The sequence below is a fragment of the Mirounga leonina genome, unplaced genomic scaffold, assembly GCF_011800145.1.
Source record: "Mirounga leonina isolate KUSES-001 unplaced genomic scaffold, KU_Mleo_1.0 Mir_115, whole genome shotgun sequence".
Lineage (NCBI taxonomy): Eukaryota > Metazoa > Chordata > Mammalia > Carnivora > Phocidae > Mirounga > Mirounga leonina.
Genome location: NW_023270268.1, coordinates 7,329,999 through 7,350,015, shown reverse-complemented (window position 1 = coordinate 7,350,015; position 20,017 = coordinate 7,329,999). Strand labels below are relative to the sequence as shown.

Sequence of the window (20,017 nt, the reverse complement as noted above, 5' to 3'; positions counted from 1 at the left end):
AGGGGGTCTGGGAGTCTTTGCAGAAGTAGGTGGACAAACCTCATTCACTGCTGTGAGCAGCTCTCTGATGAAATGACAGGGACAGATCTCTCGGTTTAGAGCCTTCTTTAATGTCAGGTGATAGCATATTGAAGAGACTGCAAGTATCTTTTAGTATTTTGAGGGTTTTTCCTCATTTCACAAAACAATAGACCAAGAACAGACAGCTAATAAGAAGTCTTTTCCCTAAACCGAAAGAGAACTAGCTATGGAAAGACTATAGATTGCCTCTAAAATAGCTTATCACAAGGGATAGTTCCCTCTGGGGCCCTGGTTGGTCAGAACTCTGGGGAAATAAGTCATTATGGATAGTTTTCTAGGTATCTGGAGATTTATGTCTTTTCACCTCCAGAGACTGTAGAATTGGAGGTAAAGTGAGAGTCAAGCTCCTGGGCACAGCCTGAAGAAGTGCTTGAGGTTTAGTATATAGAAGTTGTTGTATGTATTTTGGCTGTTCTTTTTAAGTTACTGACTGTTTCAAATCAATTTAGGCAGCCATTCAGGACACTTCACCATCTGGCCCCAATCCACCCTTCTAAATGTATCCCCCACTTCTGCCACCCAAAAACATTGTTTCTAAATTCAATTTTTTATTGCTTTTGTACCCTGAACTGTTGCTCATTCATTTTTATAAAATTTTGCTTGCTCTTTGTTGACAATGAATAAATCACAGAGGAAGAAAATTTTCTGTAGCTGGGACCCTGGAAATGTGCATGCATAAGAAATATGAATGGTCAAACTATATTGCACTTATCTACTAAATATGAAATACAAAAACTGAACCTTCAGTGTGCCATGAAATGGGAGTGAGTGGACCTATATAAGATATGAAGTGTCTTTGAGGCATGTGGCATTGAAACAAAGTAGCTTGTGAAGTTTTGAGGAGAGGCAGCCTCTTTGCTTTGAAGGTCTGTCATGCCTGCCTTCTCTTACAGCCACACATCCTAGAGCAAACCAAACGACTATCCCAGAATCTGTCAGTGGATTACTTCGATGAGCACAGGGACCCCTTCCAAAGACAGAGGGCCCTGAGCGCGGTCAGCATCCTCACCATCACCGTGCAGGGTAAGCTCTGCCTCCCAGCCCCAGGGAGAGCCAAACTGCAGTTATGTCCCTCCATTCTCCTCTCCTCCCCCAGAAGCCCTCTGAAGCCCCCTGTATTTCCTGCAGAGTCACTTCCTGTGCCTCATTGGAACATGTGAGCTAAGTGACTCGGAAGAAGTGGGCCCACCCTGAGTTGGCCCTTGGGTAGTGGTGCGAACTGGCTAGCCTTGTGATGGGACTTGGGACCAAGAGTACAGACAGAACCTCCCAATCAGGCCAGGCAGTCACATGAGGTTGCAGTGACAATGATAGTGACCAAAGAAGAGAAGACACAGAAGTTTCCAGTAGTTGACAGTTGTATTTGAGGTTAGAGTTAGGAATCTGGCATGGACGATGGAAGATCTATGTAGATAGGCTGGAACCATCTGATGGACCTTATTAACAACAGGTAACCAGGACCCAACTAAGGGGTTGGGTTCAAAGGCAGGACTCAAGTCCTTACAAGGGTGGGGTCAGATTGATCCTTAACACTTTTGAGCCTGTTGTATCAACTCATTTGGCTGGCATGAGTCCCTGAAATGGTGCCAGGGAAATCAGGGGTCCAGCAGCCTGAACTCAACCAGCTGGAGAGGACATTTTCTTTCAATGCATGTAGATACCCCTGCCTGAATACCTCTCCTTCCCTTGAGCCCTGGTAGCTCTATGTGCCTCTGTTACAGCTGTCACCATGGTCTGCCTTGAATGAACATAACTTGAGCTTATATTTCTCTCTCTCATGGGTTCACATCCAGTATTGGCTTCCATATCTGTATCTCTATCCATGCAGCCCAGCTCCCAGATGCTAAATACAAGTATAAAGACTAGATGTACATGGTTATACCACATGGAAGTTGCATATGGGAAAACTTTCCAGCTGCACCCATCAGTGCCCTTCTTGGCTGATCAGGTTGTTCATAGGAGACCCTAGGGAAGTGGGAGGAAGGAATGCACTCAGGCCAATAGCAGTCAGATGGATTCAGAGCTAACTACTCACTGCTCTTTCACATTCTCCTTCTCCAGAACAAGAAAAATCACAGGAGCCTTGCCTGCCATGTGGGGGAAACCTGGCATCCAAATACCTCGTGTGGAACTGTAGCCCCCAGTGGGTGTGCATTAAGAAGGCCCTGAGAACCGTGATGACTGACCCATTTACTGAGCTGGCCATCACCATCTGTATCATCATCAACACTATCTTCTTGGCCATGGATCATTACAACATGCGCCGGAGTTTTGATTCTATGTTGCATATAGGGAATTTGGTAACTTCAGGCTTTTTAAAATATAAAAATACTTCAAACTGTGAATTAAAATTCTTTCAAAGTCTAAACATGTTGCGAATGGCCTAACCTAGCCTAGGTCTTTGGTCCCATTAAGTAGAGTTGAGGGAGAAGATGACTGTTAGGATTTTGTTTTTACCCAGTTCAGTAATTTTCCATGGGCCCTGTGTGGGCTCTCTGGTATGCTAAGGCATCTCTTTAGTCATCCAGTGGGAAGCAGGAAGCCAGCAGACATCTTAAAAGTTCAGCCATTTGGGATGATCAAGAAAACGTTAACCATATCCAGAGACCCTGGTAATGTGTCCCATGATCCCTGGTGATATGGATGACATCATTTGTCACAAAATAATGTGACTGCTATTACTAGCTGTTATTCCCCCTGGAAAGATGGGTCAGGGCCTGGCAGCTGTGGGAGGCATACTTTCCCAGGAGGAGTTGTACAGAGCTTATGGAGTGGTAGTGGGGCCTCCAGACTTCAGCCTGCTTCAGTATGTTTCTCATTGGATGGATCTAGTCCCAGTTAAATTGGGAAAACTTAGATAGGAGAGCAGACTTCCCATGAGCTGTTCTATTTATTGTTCCTGGAGAAGGCATTTCCCCCCTCCAAGGATTAATTAGTCTCCCAAATATCAGAAATAACAAAAAATTACCCACTGAATGTTCTACCTTAATTAGCCAATGAGTTAATCTTACCAGAATATCTAACCATTTATTCTTAAGGTTTTATTTTATTTTTCCAACTTAAGAAGCAATACACGCTTTTTTTTAATTTTAAAAATAAGGAAAAGTACAAATAAGGGAGATACAAAGAAGAACTCATTTCCTATGGTCCTATTAGCAAAGATGATCATTTTTAGCATTGCAGAGGATCTCTAGTCAATGTATATGCATGTATTTTTTAATTAGTTATTTTACACTGATCAGAATCCACTATACTTATTGAATCAGAAACTGGTTCACAGAGCTGCTTCTATGCATCATGTTGAGGTTACCCTCAGTTCCATGTCCCTCTCAGGAGGTACAGGGATATAGCGGGACCACAGTGCAAGGCCAGAGTGGTTCTCCTTACAGACAGTCTGCATTTAAGTTTCTTTCCCCAAACTGCCCTTGGGAAGAAGTGCTCTGTAGGTGTGTGTGGATCAGATTATATTTCATGCTGCATGATGAACCTAACACACATGGTACCTTCTAACAGGCTGGTATCTTCTGGGCTCCAGGCCATGGTATTCAGCTGTCTCCTGATGATGTATCCCAGAAATGGGTTGACAGTGTTGTTTCCCTTGAAGACAGAAAGCTGTGCCTGCAGGTTCCTGCCTCAGCAGAGTCAGCAGACCTATCTTTCAGCACCTCCTGGTAGATGGAGTTATTAGATAAGTTCCAGAGAATACCCAAAGAACCCAGAGTCATGCTCCTAGGCAGGGCTTCCCAGTTTGCAAAAGTGGTCTGTCCGTCCCTTCATTTGCTGATCCAACAGTGGGAAATGACAAAAGCCACCCTCTCAGATTTCCCACTGACTAGTTGTTCTGGGTGTTGAGGTGAAGCTGCATTTTGCAGTCAGAAGCTGGATAATTAAGTGACATTCTTCTTCACTCTCCCCAGAAGTGGTACAGAAGGAGGCACAGGGACATTGTTGGTGTCTGAGTTCACAGGCAGCAGCTGTACCCCAGCCCCTAAAAACTGATGAGAAACAGGCAGAACTGGCCTTGTAGCCTGTGCTTCCATTCCATGTACCCCATTCCCTAAACACACAATACCTTGGGATGCCTGGGTGGCTCAGTTGGTTAAGCGGCTGCCTTCGGCTCAGGTAGTGATCCCAGAGTCCTGGGATAGAGCCCCACATGGGGCTCCCTGCTCAGCAGGGAGTCTGCTTCTCCGTCTCACTCTGCCCCTCCTCCAGCTCATTCTCTCTCTCTCTCTCAAATAAATAAGTAAAATCTTTAAAAAATAAATTAACACACAATACAAAGGTGGTAGCCACCTCATCTACTGTACCCCCATAGCAGTGGTAGAGGGAGGCTTTGGAGCCTTGGGTACCAAAGAACACATCCAAACCTGCCTCCTCTGACAGGTGGACCAGGATTCAACTGGCCTGTGCAGTTCTGTGGGACTGGACTTGGAAATGAACTCTCTAGGCTATGGTATTGCTTGAATCAGGGGAGTACACTGAGCTCCCAAGAAGCCATGAATAGCGGTTGAATTGGATGGCAAACCAATGGTTCCAAGACATGTAGGGTTTTGCTGTAAGGCTAGACACCTAAAGCCTGAAGGAGACAGGAGGCGGAGGAGGAGCTCAAAAGGGGACAGGGATCAGTCCAGCACAATTAACTACAATAGGTAACACTGTGTGCTTTTAGGCACTGGTCGTGGCTCTGGGCAGAGGTAGATAGCAATATTTAATTGCTATCTACCTAATACAAGCTTTGGGTTTTCTTTGCCACCTTGATTTCTTTTCTTTTTGTCTATCTTGGATTTGTCTTTGCCTATCCTTTTTAAATTTGTGTCACTTTATTTTAGGGATTTTTAAAATAAATAGTAAGTCATCAAATTATTTATAAAAATGGATCATCTGTTACTTTTAATAAGGAGATTTTTTTTTATTATGGAGATTTAAAAATCATTTCTGAGCTGTTTTTCTTTTCCAGAACTATAGAGGAGAGTCTTATTACTGACAACCTTCTTGTATTACCTTATTATTTTCACACTGTTGTTTTCTCATATCTATTTAGTTGTGTCTGTGTCAGAATGTGCTATTTGCTATGAAGAAATGCTTTGTTTTATCTTCTACAAAGATGTAGATGATAGATTTAGTTTTGAATTTGGCTACCACTTATTCAACATTCTGCAATGTTTTTAAGCCTGTGTTTATCTAAGTTTCAAAGACAAAAACAAAAACACTTATTTGTGACTATGGAAATCACATAGTTTAGCACTTTCTTAACTCTTGCCCTTCCTTTTAATTCTTTGGTATTTTGTTCTGGAATAATGAACCCTGCATTCTGTGGGTGAATTATAGGATTTAGGATTATATTCCAACTCACTAACCCTCCTTTCAACCATAACCAACCTAGGGTTTATCCCAAGATTTTCATCATGTAGGGTAAGCCTATATATTGAGTTGCTTAAAGATGTTTTCCTGTTCCTAGCAGTGTTTTTCAATTCTTTGCTCTGGGCCCCCTTTAAATGTTTTGGGTTTTTTTTCTGATCAAGGTGTTGAGATTGAGTGGTTAGGTGAACTCCTTCTGATTCTGCTTTATGGAGGATATTTATCGTCAGTTTTCAGAGCTGTTATATATCCTGCCCCTCCCCTCATTTGGGAATGTTTATTGGCATTTTAAAGGGAACTTAGAGGAAGAATTGCTTGACACTTTCTATCACTCTGCCCTCTATCAAGAAGCCAATTGTGCCTTGGGAAATAATATTTATTCTCCACCCTGATGTCTGTGAGCTTGGTAATATTGTAATGGGCACTATGATGGGGAGGGGGGAGAGCAACAAAGTAAATAAAAATGCATTTTATTTCTTTGTAACCTCTGCAATTCCCTTGGACCATTCTTAGAAGTGTATCTTCAAGGAGGAGTAGCTTCCTTTTCTCATTCTTCCCTGTCTCACTGTAGGTTTTTGCTGGCATTTTCATGGCAGAAATGTGCCTAAAAATTATTGCGCTTGATCCCTACAACTACTTTCGCCGAGGCTGGAACATTTTTGACAGCATTGTTGCTCTTCTGAGTTTTGCAGATGTGATGAACAGTACAGTTGCAGGGAAAAAAAAAAGCCTGCTGTTTTTCCGTCCCTTAAGAGTGGTAAGGCACTTACTGTTTTATTTTACTGAATACCTTAGCTTCCAGGATTGACAAGAGTCTTGACTGAGTTCAGTGGCTATTTTGCATCAAACTTTAACTCATCTTACCTTAATCTGAGAATCAAAACTGCACTCCTCCTCCCACCCAGGTTTTGCATACTCTTGGGAGTCCCAGGAGGTCTCCTCCCAGCTGAACCCCTGCCTCCCCCATCCCAAGATGACCCCTTAGGCAACCTGACTCAACATGGTATCTTCTGGTGTCAGGATTCTTCTCCTTGCTTAGTGTAGCCCCCTCCCATGATCTCTTCCCCACCACTCACCCCTGAGCTCTGAGCCAGGCACCCTCACATCTGGGCTTGCCAAAGCAGTGAAAACTGCAGAGTCCAGGAGGGGCCCGGGCACTGCTGGCAGGTGCTGTCTCAATAGGTTCCTCCTCACTGCTTCCAGTGCCGCATTCCTGTCCTGTCATCTTTGCCCTCCACCCACTGACCATGGAGGAATTCTGGTGACCTTTGCAGAGGCACTTGAGAGGAACTGACCTGAAGGAGCACTCAAAGACGAGGAAAGTACTGTCTTCAAGAAGTTTGCCATCTAGAGATGAGACAAGACAGGGCCAGAAATGAGGCAAAGTAGAGTGTGTGACAAACTCCATGAGAGGTATAGATAGAAAGCTACAGGGAAACCACATCTGACAGGGGGATTGGGAAGCCATAAAAGATGACCTTTGGCGTCCTTTCAGAGATTTACTTTTTCTTTTGGCAGGGATAAGATTTCTAAGACTACAGAGTAAAACATTTGTTTCAGTTACCTAAACATACATTTTATACTTGGGATATGTTAGGCAATCACACTGCTCAAAGTCAGACATTATTAAGTTGCTCTCCTAAAGTTTCATTGGCACTCAGGTAAGCAAAATTACATTTGCTTCATGATTGTTTAGGCTTATTGCAGCCATGCCCTGAGGGGAGGAACCCTGTGGCATTGCCTGTGTATAACAGAACCGTGATTTCTCCCTGAGGTGCCCCAAGCTCCCTTCTGAGGACACAATGCTGTTCCTTCTCTTGGGCCATAAGTCTTACTGACCTGCAGTATTTCCCCCAAAGAGTTGATACTTAACACCATTGTACTTTGGAGTGAAACCATTGGTTTACGCTGGAAGCTAATATAAGAACCTATGAAACTAGTTGTGCTGTCTTACATAGGGTCTGTAAAATTCCATGGAAAAAACTTCTTTTTGAAAAAAGTATGTGTGTGTGTTTTGAGTAGCTGATTGCTTTTTCTCTCCTGGGTATAAAACACTATATTCCTCTTATCATTGTTAGAAAGTTCAGATTCAAACTTGTGACCTGAATTATATAATGCAGGAATTAGCAATTTTTTTCTATAAAAGGTCAGATGGTAAATATTTGCAGTCTTACAAGCTGTATGGTCTCTGTTGAAATCACTTAACTCTGCTGTTGTAGCACGGAAGTAGCCATAGACATTTGAGAACAAATGGGTGTGGCTGTGTTCCAATAGAACTTTATTTACGGATGCAAAAATTTGAACTTCATACAATTTTCACGTGTGATGAAATACCCTTCTTTTGATTATTTTTCAACCATTTAAAAATGTAAAACATTCTTACCCCTCAGGACATACAAAAACAGGCAATGGGCTGGATTTGGCTCTTGGGCCATAGTTTTTTGACCCTTGGTATATTATATAGGATTCCAAAACATTCACTTTATGCAATAAACATATATGCTTAATTCCATCATCATGACTCCAAAGTCTTTATCATTTAACAAAAATTAGAACAAAATATTTCCATTTTTAAAACAAAAAGGTAGATATAGTTATTATCATGGGCCAGGGAGTTGATGACTATGTTTAGGATGGATTTGACTTTGAAAAGATTTTTGAAAATCATAAATGCTGTGGTTTGGGAGCATGTCATTTACTATATAGCTGAGCAGATGGAATTTGTCTTTAACTGGCTTTTCTTCCACTTTTGCTTATTGTCTGTTTTTACAGCTGAGAGTCTTCAAGTTAGCCAAATCCTGGCCAACTTTAAACACACTGATAAAAATAATTGGCCACTCCGTTGGAGCCCTGGGAAACCTGACCGTGGTCCTGGCTATTGTGGTCTTTATTTTCTCAGTGGTTGGCATGCAGGTCTTTGGCTCTAAATTCAATTCTATAAAGAGCAATAAAACATCCTGTGGCCCTACAGCCCCATGTTTACGACGGTGGCACATGGGGGATTTCTACCATTCCTTTCTGGTGGTATTCCGCATCCTCTGTGGGGAATGGATTGAAAACATGTGGGAATGTATGCAAGAAACAAATCAAGCACTGTGCATTGTCGTCTTTCTGTCGATCATGGTGATAGGAAAACTTGTGGTGAGTGTCTTAGATTTTTTTTTAAATATATGGACTGCACAAATGTATTAGCTTCTTTTGCAATACTTCACTGGTAATTATTATTCTAAATATAAAATTATACATTTAATGTTTTATGATATTAAAAATCTGCATTTGAATTTGACTTGAGGAAATTATAAAAAGCATGAAACAAAACATCCTTGTCACATAGTGCTCATATTAACTGATGACCCAATATCTATTTTATACCAGGTGATTATTCTAAGATAATTGTATTCTCTTTGTTGGCGAATGGTTGAGGTAGGGGTTTGTGACTTAATTTGGTCAGTAAGTTGTAAAGGGGCATCTAGTGAGAAGGTTTCTTGTTCTTAAAAGAAAAAAGAAGGGATGAGCTAAAAAAAAAAAATGGTCCTTTTATTTTCTCTGGGCCTTTTTATGACCATGATTCCTGGTAGAACTGCAAACATTATGCAAGCATGAGAAGAACTAGCCTAAGACAAAGCCAGCACTGAGGAAGGTAGAGGAAAAAGGGGGAACAGACCAATCTTCATGTCATAATTGGTCCTTCTGTTTTATTTTCAAACTTCTGAAGTTACATTTTCTTATTGTGTAAGTTGCTTTGAGTCTGTCACTTGCAGCTGGAAACATAGATATTATTAGCTAATTGGGTACCCAGTAAGGGTATGAAAAGACAGAAGACACACAGGATACCTGAGCACAAGGTCTTAAGAATCAAGTTGGGGCTATCATGCAAATATACTGAACCATCCACACGCACACAATGGCTTTATCCTATGTGCCTGATCAGCAATGTTAGATAGATAGTAAGTGGTACAAAAGTTCAGAAGAGCAGAATATAACCAATGGGAGTGGGAAGAAAATGTTAACAAAGGATGCGTGGAAGATAACAGTACTTGAGAAGGGCACTAAAGAGGCAAGGAGGACTTGGCAAACAGAGGAAAGCTTGAGCAGAGGTCCACAGCTGGAATTCTTGTGGTGAAGCTGTGGGAGAGTGACTAGACCCATTCACACTCATAGGACACTCCTCCCCGAAGCTGTATATTTTTGAGCTGGTGACAGCCACAAAGGAGTTTGAGGAGATGAAGATGATGAATTGGAGGGTGTGTAAATGTAAGCAAAAAAACCCACGTAGGAAGCTGATGAGATGATCTGAATTTAAAGTGATCCATGCTTCAACAGAAGAGCTGCAGATTCTATCCAAACCCCTCCAGTTCAGCTCCAATATTGGTTGTGGTTCGGGCAACAGCACCTAAAGAGCCTGCACAAAGCACATCATCTCTCAAACTGTGCCAACAGGGGAGGACCCCATGGCAGTATTAGACATCAGACCCATAGCCCATTCCAGCAAAGCCAAGCTCACTATTCACCTGATCCTCAAGGAATATACATTTTTTATTTTGCCAGTGGTCACACAGTTCTGCTTTACCCTGGCCAGAGTTTACAACATGTGTTGCTTGTATGTAGACAAACTGGTCTTGGCTCTTGGCACTCTTTCACTTCAATTTTTCTTTCATCTGATCTTGCTGCCTTCCTCAATCTTATCTCCTTTTATTCATTTTATAAATGAACTTTCTGAGGAGACTGAAGGACATAGTATCTCATGTGACTTAGTTTTGGGTCTTGGGGAAAATTTGTTCTGGAAACCTACTGTATCTTTCCCTCTGCTAAACTTTTCATTCTCCTTGTGTGTTCCCCCTCCATTCCACCCCAGGTACTCAACCTCTTCATTGCCTTGCTGCTCAATTCCTTCAGCAATGAGGAGAGAGATGGAAACTTGGATGGAGAGTCCAAAAAAACCAAAGTCCAGTTAGCCTTGGATCGGTTCTGCCGGGCTTTTTGCTTTGTAATACATACTCTTCAGCATTTTTGTCACAAGTGGTGCAGGAGTCAAAACTTACCAAGGCAAAAAGAGGTGACAGGAGGCCCTGCTGCCAAAAGCAAAGACATCATTCCACTGGTCACAGAGGTGAAAAAGGTCCCAGAGATGAGGGAGCAGCATGACCGGACTTGGTTGGCCCCACTTGCAGAGGAAGAGGATGGTTTTGAATCTCCTGGTGAAAATAATGCACAGCGTGTCACACAACCTGAGGCTGGAAAACAGGTATGAAGGTTCATACATAGACATGGAGGTCATACGAAGCTAGAGCTACCACGAGATACTGGTTGCCTGCCCTGTTCTGAGTATCACGTAGGGAAAATAAGGGTATAAAATGTGGAGGCTGCCCTTTAGTACTCACGTGCATCTCCCAGTGCTGGTTCTAATCATGGTCCTGCACATATGGAGGTGGGAGATGGCAGAGGAGTTCAGAGGGGAGCGAGATCAGAGTGGGCCAGGGCAACAGGGGAATCCAGTGACTTTGTTTGAGCCCTAAAAGAAGTATAAAGTTTAGACTAGCTGAAAGGCGAGGAAAGTGAACGGAGCAGCACAGAAAAGGAGACAGTGGTGGGAACAAACTCAGCTCTGAAGGGACCAGTGGATGAGGAGTGGTGGGAGGTGAGAGCTGTCAGGAAGTGGTGGTGTGATAGACACCCCAAATTAACAACTACAGACTTCATTCTGTCTGTATACTCCTGCGTTTTCTACAATGGTTGTAACATATTGCATTCCCCCAGCAATAATTTTAATCATTCTAATGGGTTTGTTGTGGTGCCTTGTTGTGGTTTCAAGTTTTATTTCACTGATAAATAATGATGTTGCCTAATGTATCTTCCTTGGTCCATTGCCCATTTTTATTGAGAGATTTCTTATGATTGAGGTGTAAGAGTTTATTACATATTTTGATACATGTCCTTTGGTATGTGCACTGCACATTTTCTAACTGTGGCTTATCTTTTACTTTCTTAATGGTATCTTAACGAACAGAACTTTTTAATTTTGGTGAAGTATAATTTATCAATATTATTCCTATGGTTCATGTGTTTTGTTTCCATTCTAAGAAGTCTTTGTATAATCCAAAACTGCAAAGGTTTTCTCATATGTTTTCTTTGAGAATTTTATAGGTTTACCTCTCAGGATCAAGTCCATGATCCATTTCAATTTAATTCAATGAGTTGTGTCATTTTTTCCCTTGTATATATAGCTAAGTGATTCTAGTATTATATATTGAAAAGACTGTTCTTATGCCACTGAATCAACTTGATATCTTTGTCAGAATCAAATTAGCTATATCTATATCTATCTATATTATCTATCTATACCTATCATCTATATCTATCTATCTATCATCTATCTATCAGGACTTTTTCTGGATTCTTAATTCTGTTTCATTGATCTGTATATCTATTTTATACCAATACCACACTGTCTTGATTACTGTAGCTTTATAATAAGTTTTGAAAGCATGTTGTATAATTTTGTTCTTTATCAAACTTGTTTTGGCTATTTTAGGCCCTTTACATTTCTTTATGCATTTTAGAATCAGTGTGTTCCTTTCCATAAAAAAGATTGTTAGGATTTTGTTTCGTGTTGCACTGACTATTTTGTAAATAATTGGTATCTTCACAGCATTGAGTCTTCTGATTCATAAACACGTATTTTTCTCCCCCTATTTAGATCTTCTTTAATTTTTCTTAGCAGTGTTTTGTAGTTTTCAGTGTATAAGTGTTGACATATTTGGTTACATTTATCCCTAAGAAGTTAATATTTTTGTGCTATTGTAAATGTAATTTTAAAATTTTCAGTTTCCAAATGTTCATTATTAGTACATAGAAATGAATGGGCTTTTGTATTTTAACTTTGTATCCTGCAATGTTGGTAAACCGACTTATTAATTCCAATAGCTTTTTTGTAGATTCCTTAGAATTTTCTACACACGTAATTATTTCATCTGTAAATAAAAACAGCTTTTTTTTTAAATTTGTATGGTTTTTTTTTTTTTCTTACATTGGTTAGGACCTTTCATATAATGTTGAATAGGAATCATGAGAGTGTAATCTTTGCCTTGCTCTTTATCTTAGGAGGAAACATAAAACCTTTCCCCATTAAGTAAGAACTTAGTTGAGGAAGTTCCCTTTATTCCCAGTTTGCTAGGAAGTTTCTTTTTCTTTTTTTTTAATAATTTTTTTTTAAGATTATATTATTTGACAGAGAGAGACACAGCGAGAGAGTGAACACAAGCAGGGGGAATGGGAGAGGGAGAAGCAGGCTTCCCATGGAGCAGGGAGCCCCATGTGGGACTCCATCCCAGGACCCTGGGATCATGACCTGAGCCGAAGGCAGACGCTTAACGACCGAGCCACCCAGGCGCCCCAGGACATTTTATTTTTCTTCTAAATTATGAATATATATTGATTTTTCTGAAATGCATCTCCTAAATTTATTGGGATAATCATATCATTTATTTTGAATGTTAAATCACTTATGCATTCCTTGGATTATCCCTATTTGGTCATGGTATATTATCCTTTTATATATATTTGGATCCAACTTGCTAATATTTCATTAAAGATTTCGCACCCCTAGGTTTTTCCCTTATAATGTGTCTGCCTTGTTTTGGTATCAGGTTAATATGGGCCTCATTAAATGAGTGGAGCATTCCTCCTCTTCTATTTCTATTTTTTTATCCCTAGCTTTATGAGATATAATTGACATATAACATTGTGTAAGTTTAAGGTATACAACACGTTGATTTGATATTTTTATATATTACAATATGATTACCACCATAGCATTAGCTAACACCTCCAGCATGTCACATAATTATTTCTTCATTGTGGTAAGAATATTTAAGGTTTACTCTCTTAGCAACTTTCAACTATATAACACAGTATTATTAGCTATATCACAATGCTGTACATTATATCCTATGAATTTACTCTTCTTACTGAAAGTTTGTACTTTTTGACTAACATCTCCCTACTCCTCCCACCCGCCAGCCCCTGTTAACTACCATTCTACTCTCTGTCCCTGCAAATTTGGCTTTTTCAGATTTCACACATAAGTGTATCACACTGTATTTGTCTTTCTCTGACTTGTTTCACTTGACCACAATGTCCTCAGGGTCCATCCAAATATTATCAATTATAATTGACCTAAAATATTATATGGAAAATTCTCAGTAATTATTGTTTCAAATATTTGTTCAGTTCTTTTTTCTCTTCTCCTTCTGGTATTCCAGGTCTTGAGTATTCTATTCTGTTTCTTTTTATCCATACTTTTTTCTCTTTGTTTTCAGTTTTGGAGGTTTCTATTGAGATAGCCTCAAGCAGAGATTCTTTCTTGTCTACTAATAAGCCCATCAATGGCATTCTTCATTTCTGTTACAATGTGTTAGATCTCTAGCATTTTTTTGTCCTTTCTTAGAATTTCTATCTCTCTGCTCACATTGCCTTTGTGTTCTCGCATGCTGTCTACTTTATCCATTAGAGCCATGAATATTTTTTTTTTAAGATTTTATTTATTTATTTGACACAGAGAGAGAGACACAGCGAGAGAGGGAATACAAGCAGGGGGAATGGGAGAGGGAGAAGCAGTCTTCCTGCAGAACAGGGAGCCCGATGCGGGGCTCAATCACAGGACCCTGGATCATGACCTGAGCCGAAGGCAGATGCTTAACGACTGAGCCACCCAGGCGCCCCAGAGCCATGAGTATTTTAATCATAGTTATTTTAAATTCCTGGTCTGACATTTTCAACAACTTTACCGTATTGAATGTGGTTCTGACGCTTGCTCTGTCTCTTCAAACTATATTTTTTGCCTTTTAGTATGCCTTCTAATTTTTTCTTTAGAGTCAGACATGATGTACTGGGTAGATGGAAATGCTCTAAATAGGTCTTCATTAATGTGTTGGTAAGGTGTGAGGGGAATGAAGAAGCCCTGTGGTCCTATGAGTAGGTCTCAGGTTTTTAGTGAGCCTGTGCTTCTGGAGTGTGAACAGTGCTTGTCAGTATGGCTAGTGTGAACTGGAGTTGGAGATCTGCCTCCCTCCAGGTAGAAATCTAGAGCTGGCTGGAACTGGGTATTTCCCACCCCACAGGTCAGTCAGGTCCTGATAAAACCCCACCAGGTTAGGCTCTGGTTAATTAGTTTCTCTTGAGAGAAGGCCTTGTGAAGAACAGAATGTATGTGCATGTTTCAAAATGGTTCCTTTTATTCTCCCCCTGCTGGAAGCAAGTGGGGATTTTCCTCCCATACTCATGGTGAGAACCTGGTAAAGCTCCAAGAGGTAAAACTCACAAAAGTGTGGGGGCCCCTGTTGACTGGGTCCCCCCAAGCTTTTATCTCTTAGACTTGTCCACACTGAGCCTCCAGGAGTTTGTCAATTATAATTCAGGTTTCCTTACTCTGGAATTGGTTCCCACAGATGTTTTTGCTCCTGGGTTTCTGCTTTGCTAAGTTGTAATTCTCTGTATCAGCCTGTCTTTCTCTCCAATTTGGAGGGGCAGCAGTTTGCCCTGGACCTCACTTCTCTTATGGCTCTAAGAAGAGTTATTGGTTTTCCAGTTTGTTTAGCATTGTACATGTTGGGATGGAGTGGAGACCTCCAGGCTTCTTACATGTCAGACCAGAAACTGGAAGTTTCCGTGGGAAGTTTTTAAATTACAAATTCAATCTGTTTACTTGTTATAGGGATTACAGGGCTATTCAGATTTTCTCTTTCTTCTTGAGTCTGTTTTGGCAGTTTTTGTATTTCTAGGAATAGGTCCATTTTACTAAAGCTGTCTAATTTGTTGACATACAGTTGTTCATAGTATTTCTTTAGAATTCTTTTGATTTTCTGCAAGATTGATAGCAATGTTCCCTCTTTCCTGATTTTAGTAATTTGATCTTTCATTTTCTCTTGGTCAGTCCTGTTAAAGTTTTGTCAATTTTGTTGCTCTTTTAAAATAATCAGCTTTTGATTTTGTTGATCCTATTATATTATCTGTGTTCATATACTTACTGTATCCTTATTTCTGCTTGTTCTGAGTTTCATTTTCTCTTCCTCTCCTAGTGCCTTAACATGGAAGGTTAGGTTATTGATTTGAGACTTTTTTTTATTGTAGATATTTATAGCTATAAATTTCCCTCTAAGTACTACTTTATCTACATGCCTCCAACAAATTTTGGCATATTGTATTTTTATTTCCATTTATCTTAAAGTCTTTTCTAATTTCTTTTGTGATTTATTCTTTGACTTGTTGGTCATTTAAGAATGTTTTGTTTAATTTCCACCTATTTGTGAGTTCTTCAAATATCTTTTTGTACTTCTAATTTTATTTCATTATGATCAGACAACACACTTTGTACAGTTTCAATCCATGTATGTGTATTCTGCTGTTTGGAGTTGAGGGTTCTGTAGGTGTCTTTTAGTTTAATTGATAGGTAATGTTCAAGCCTTCTATTTGTATCTTCTACTTAGTTGTTACATTCATTTTTGAAAATGCATTATTGAAGCCTCCAACTATTATTGTTGAATTGTCTATTTCTCCTTTCAATTCTGTCAGTTTTTGCTTCATATATTTTGTGGCTCTTATGTTAGGTGCATATATGTTTATAAATGTTATCTTTGTGATATGTGATGTTTTTGTCATTGTGAAATGTCCCTCTTTATTTCTAGTAAATTTTTTTGTTTCAAAGTCTATTTTGTCTGGGACACCTGGGTGGCTCAGTTGGTTAAGCATCCAACTCTTGATTTCGGCTCAGGTCATGACCTCTGGGTCATGAGATTGAGCCCCGTCTCAGGATCTGCCCTGGGCATGGAGCCTCCTTAATATTCCTGCACTCGTGTGCTCTTTCTCTCTAAAAAACAAAAAAACAAACAAGAAAACACAAAGTCTATTTTTTCTGACATTAATATAGTCACTCCAGCTTTCTTATGGTTTCTGCTTGTATGATAGCTTCTTCCATTCTTTTACTTTCAAACTGTTTGTATCTTTGAATCTAAAATGTGTTTCCTATAGACAGTACATAATTGGATCTTGTTTTCTTATCCAGCCTGACAGTTTCTGCCTTTTTGTTAGATTGTTTAACCCATTCACTTTTAATATTATTATTGATCTAGTTTATCTATTTCTAGTATTTTGCTTTTTATTTTTATTCCTCTTTTCTTCTTTTATTGCCTTACTTTGCATTATTTGAATATTTTCTAATGTAACATCTTAATTCCTTTAATGATTTTTCACAATATTTTTTTAGTTATTTTCTTATTAATTGCTCTAGGGGCTGCCACGTACATCTAACTTATCAGAATTGATGTCTGGTAAGTTAACTTAATTCTAGTGAGATATAGAAACATTACTCATGTAGAGCTCTATTCCCTCTACCACATTTTTGTACTATTATTTATTATACATATTATATCCATATATGTTAAGAAGCCAACAATACATTTTTGTCATTGCTTCATATAATTATATGTTTACTAATGAAGATTAGAAAAGAAAGCAAGTATATATTTATAGAGTTTATTTTATTAATCTTCTTATTTACCATTTCCAGCTTTCTTCATTTGTTTCTGTGAATTTGAGGTATCTTCAGGTGTCATTTCCTTACTACAACTTTGCTCCCATTCACCTCTTTGATGCTGTTATTACCACATATATTTTATTTTTATATGTCACATGTCCAGTAATACATTAATTTTAAACTGTTTTAGACAACTTCTTTTGAAGTCAGCTTTAGAGAAGAAAGGAAAATAAATATGAATTTTTCTCATCTTTTATAATTACAGACTTACCTTTACCTGTGCTCTTTGCTCTTTTGTGTGGACTTTTATTACCATTTAGGATCACTTACTTTCAGCCTGAAGGATCTTCTTCAGTATTTTTTGTAAGGTGGGTCAGCTAGCAAAGGATTTTCCGTTTTTGTTTATGTGCTATTTTATTTCACCTTCATTTTTGAAAAATAGTTTTGCTGGATAATAAAATCTTGGTTCACATTTGTTTTTTAATTTCAGCACTCATGGTATCTCATTCCACTGCTTTCTAGTCTCTGTTGTTGGGGTACCTGACTGGCTCAGTTGGTAGAATACATGGCTTGTAATCTCAGGGTCATGAGTTCAAGTCCCACATTGGGCACAGAGCCTACAAAAAAAAAAAAAAGAAGAAGTCAGCTATTAATTTTCTTGGGATCCCCTTGTATGCAATGAGCAACTTTGTTCTTGTTACTTTCAATATTTCCTCTGTCTTTGGCTTTCAGCATTTTTACTATGATATATCTAGGTTTGGATCCCTTTGTGTTTATCCTACTTTGAGTTTTATGAGCTTCTTAGAGGTGTGGATTAATACTTTCAGTCAAAATTGGGACGTTTTCAGCCATTATTCTGCTCTCCTTTCTCTTTTCTTTCTGGTTGATATGCTTCATGGTGTTCTACATTCCTTTGAGCTTCCTTTAAGTTTTCATTCTTCCTTCTTTCCTGTGCTCTTTGGATTGCATAATCTTTCCTGATCCCTCTTCAAGTTCACTGATTATTTCTTTTGCCAGTTCAGATATATTGTTGCTCCACCTAGTGAATTTTTCATTTCAATTATCACACATTTCAACTCTAGAATTTTTATTTGTTTTTTAAGTAACTTCTATCTCTACACTGATATTCTGTATTTGATTATACATTGTTATCATAGCATCCGTTATTTATTAAATATATTTTTTAATTCTTTAACATATTTATAATGACTGCTTTGCATTCTTTGTTTATTAACTCTGGCATCCAGGCCTCTCACAGGCAGTTTATGTTACCTGCTTTCTTCCTATGTGTGGGTCATACTTCCCTGGGTTTTTCCCATGTTTTATCATTATTGTTTAAAATTGGGCATTTTAAGTAATATATTGTAGCAGATCTGGAACTGATTCCCTTTTCTCCTCTCTGGGGCTTGTTTGGTGACTTGGCTAGACTATTCTAATGAAGTCTATTCCCCTACCTCCTCTCACCACACACACACAAAGGTGAAGTCTTTGGTGTCACTCCTCAGAGGGCACACCCTTGGGTTTGCAGACAGTCACTGCAGGATCACAGTTATTTTAGCAGGGCTCTCTTTGACTATCTTTCCATGCTCTCTCTGTTAATCCGTCTGCTTTATTTGGTATCACACCCAGATTTTGGGCTGAACTAATTGCTGGCTAATTGCTCTATTGTCTTTGACAATACCACAGGACATTAATTCCTCCAGTCTGATCTAATTAATTTCAGGGAGGGATACTTATAAGGCCAGTCTTTGAGATTTCTTCTGACCCCAGGGAGATTCTTCTTAGCTGTCTCTTTCCATGGTTCTCTGTAGTGAACTTGCTGACCTGTGGTTTAATTTGTTGCTTTTAATGAAGAAGAGCTACTAGTCTTTTCTTATTTGCTTACCATCAAAGTCTCCATTGTTTTCAAGAATACCCTTAGGCTTGAGCCCCCTCCTCGCCCCCCCCCATTGTTCCAGATAAAGTCAGTTCTTTTGGGGAGAGCTTCAGAGTTCTTGTTTCTTATGGAGTGCCTTCTACCATAGGCAAAATCTCTTAGTTACTGATCCAAGTACTTGAAGGGGCAGTAGCCTCTCATCTTCTCAGCTTCCTTCTTTCTGCATGGAACCTCTTCCTTATAAACTAGCTGGGGTGAGGGTGGTCAAGACCCCAGTATTCTCAAGCTGCTGAATCTGGAATAGAGTCTCTGTCCTATGAGTAGAGGCTGGATGGAAAAACAGAACCCAATTTCTTGGCCATATTCATGAAGAATGTAGCCTCTTCAACTCAGAGTTGGAGAGGACAAGAAAAGTTGGTGATCTACACCTCCTGATACATATGTACATATGTACATATCATAAGATACATATCTCTTGATTGGGGGCTGAGGATAAAGGGAGCCCCATCTTCTTGGTCACAGCTGCCTAGAGTAGGGCTTCCAGATTTTTTTTGAATACATTTCTTCATTTGCTATATGCCTTAGGACAATTTCCAGAGACTTTAAATGATTTTTTAAAAATATTTTTCACCACTTATGCTTATTTCTCTGGAGATCATGTCCATGGAGCTTCCTTTAAGTTGCCCTCCAGGAAGTGAAATTCTATATATCTTTTTCATTAAATCCTAAACTTATTCATTTTAATGACACTTTCAGATTATTATACTAATTTCATTTTTCTTTCTCAAGTAAATTCACCTCCTAGTAGTTAATTTTTAGGGCTACTGATTTTGTTTGTCTCCTCCTATATTTTGGAGTGTTAGTTTAAATTTCTCTTTAGTGAGAAGATCTGTTACTCTCTTTGCAGTCTAGATTCTATGATGTCTTTAATAGACCTTCCTAAGGCAGCCACTACAGAACCAAGTTTTACATTGACAATTTAGGATTCTTGTTTAATAGTGATACTAGGTGTATTTCAGATCCAGTGGGTACCTTTACTCAGATCCTATTTCTGAGGCTGTACTTCCTTCTGCTTCCATGCAGCTGTGTATAATTATAATTCCAAACATTGGCCACAACTTGTTTTGGCTTTCTCTCTTACGTGCAAGAACTTCAGCCCAGTCCATAGT

General features: G+C 39.3%; 1 protein-coding gene across 1 annotated transcript in view; it reads left to right on the top strand.

Moving 5' to 3' along the window:
* The window catches only part of SCN11A (sodium voltage-gated channel alpha subunit 11), a 92,264-nt gene that overhangs the window by 38,553 nt on the left and 33,694 nt on the right, over positions 1-20,017 (top strand). Inside the window, exons 12-16 of the mRNA XM_034992278.1 lie at positions 975-1,104; positions 2,143-2,381; positions 6,014-6,199; positions 8,215-8,583; positions 10,298-10,687. Coding sequence (XP_034848169.1) covers positions 975-1,104; positions 2,143-2,381; positions 6,014-6,199; positions 8,215-8,583; positions 10,298-10,687 — 1,314 coding nt within the window. The remainder of the gene's footprint in view (positions 1-974; positions 1,105-2,142; positions 2,382-6,013; positions 6,200-8,214; positions 8,584-10,297; positions 10,688-20,017) is intronic.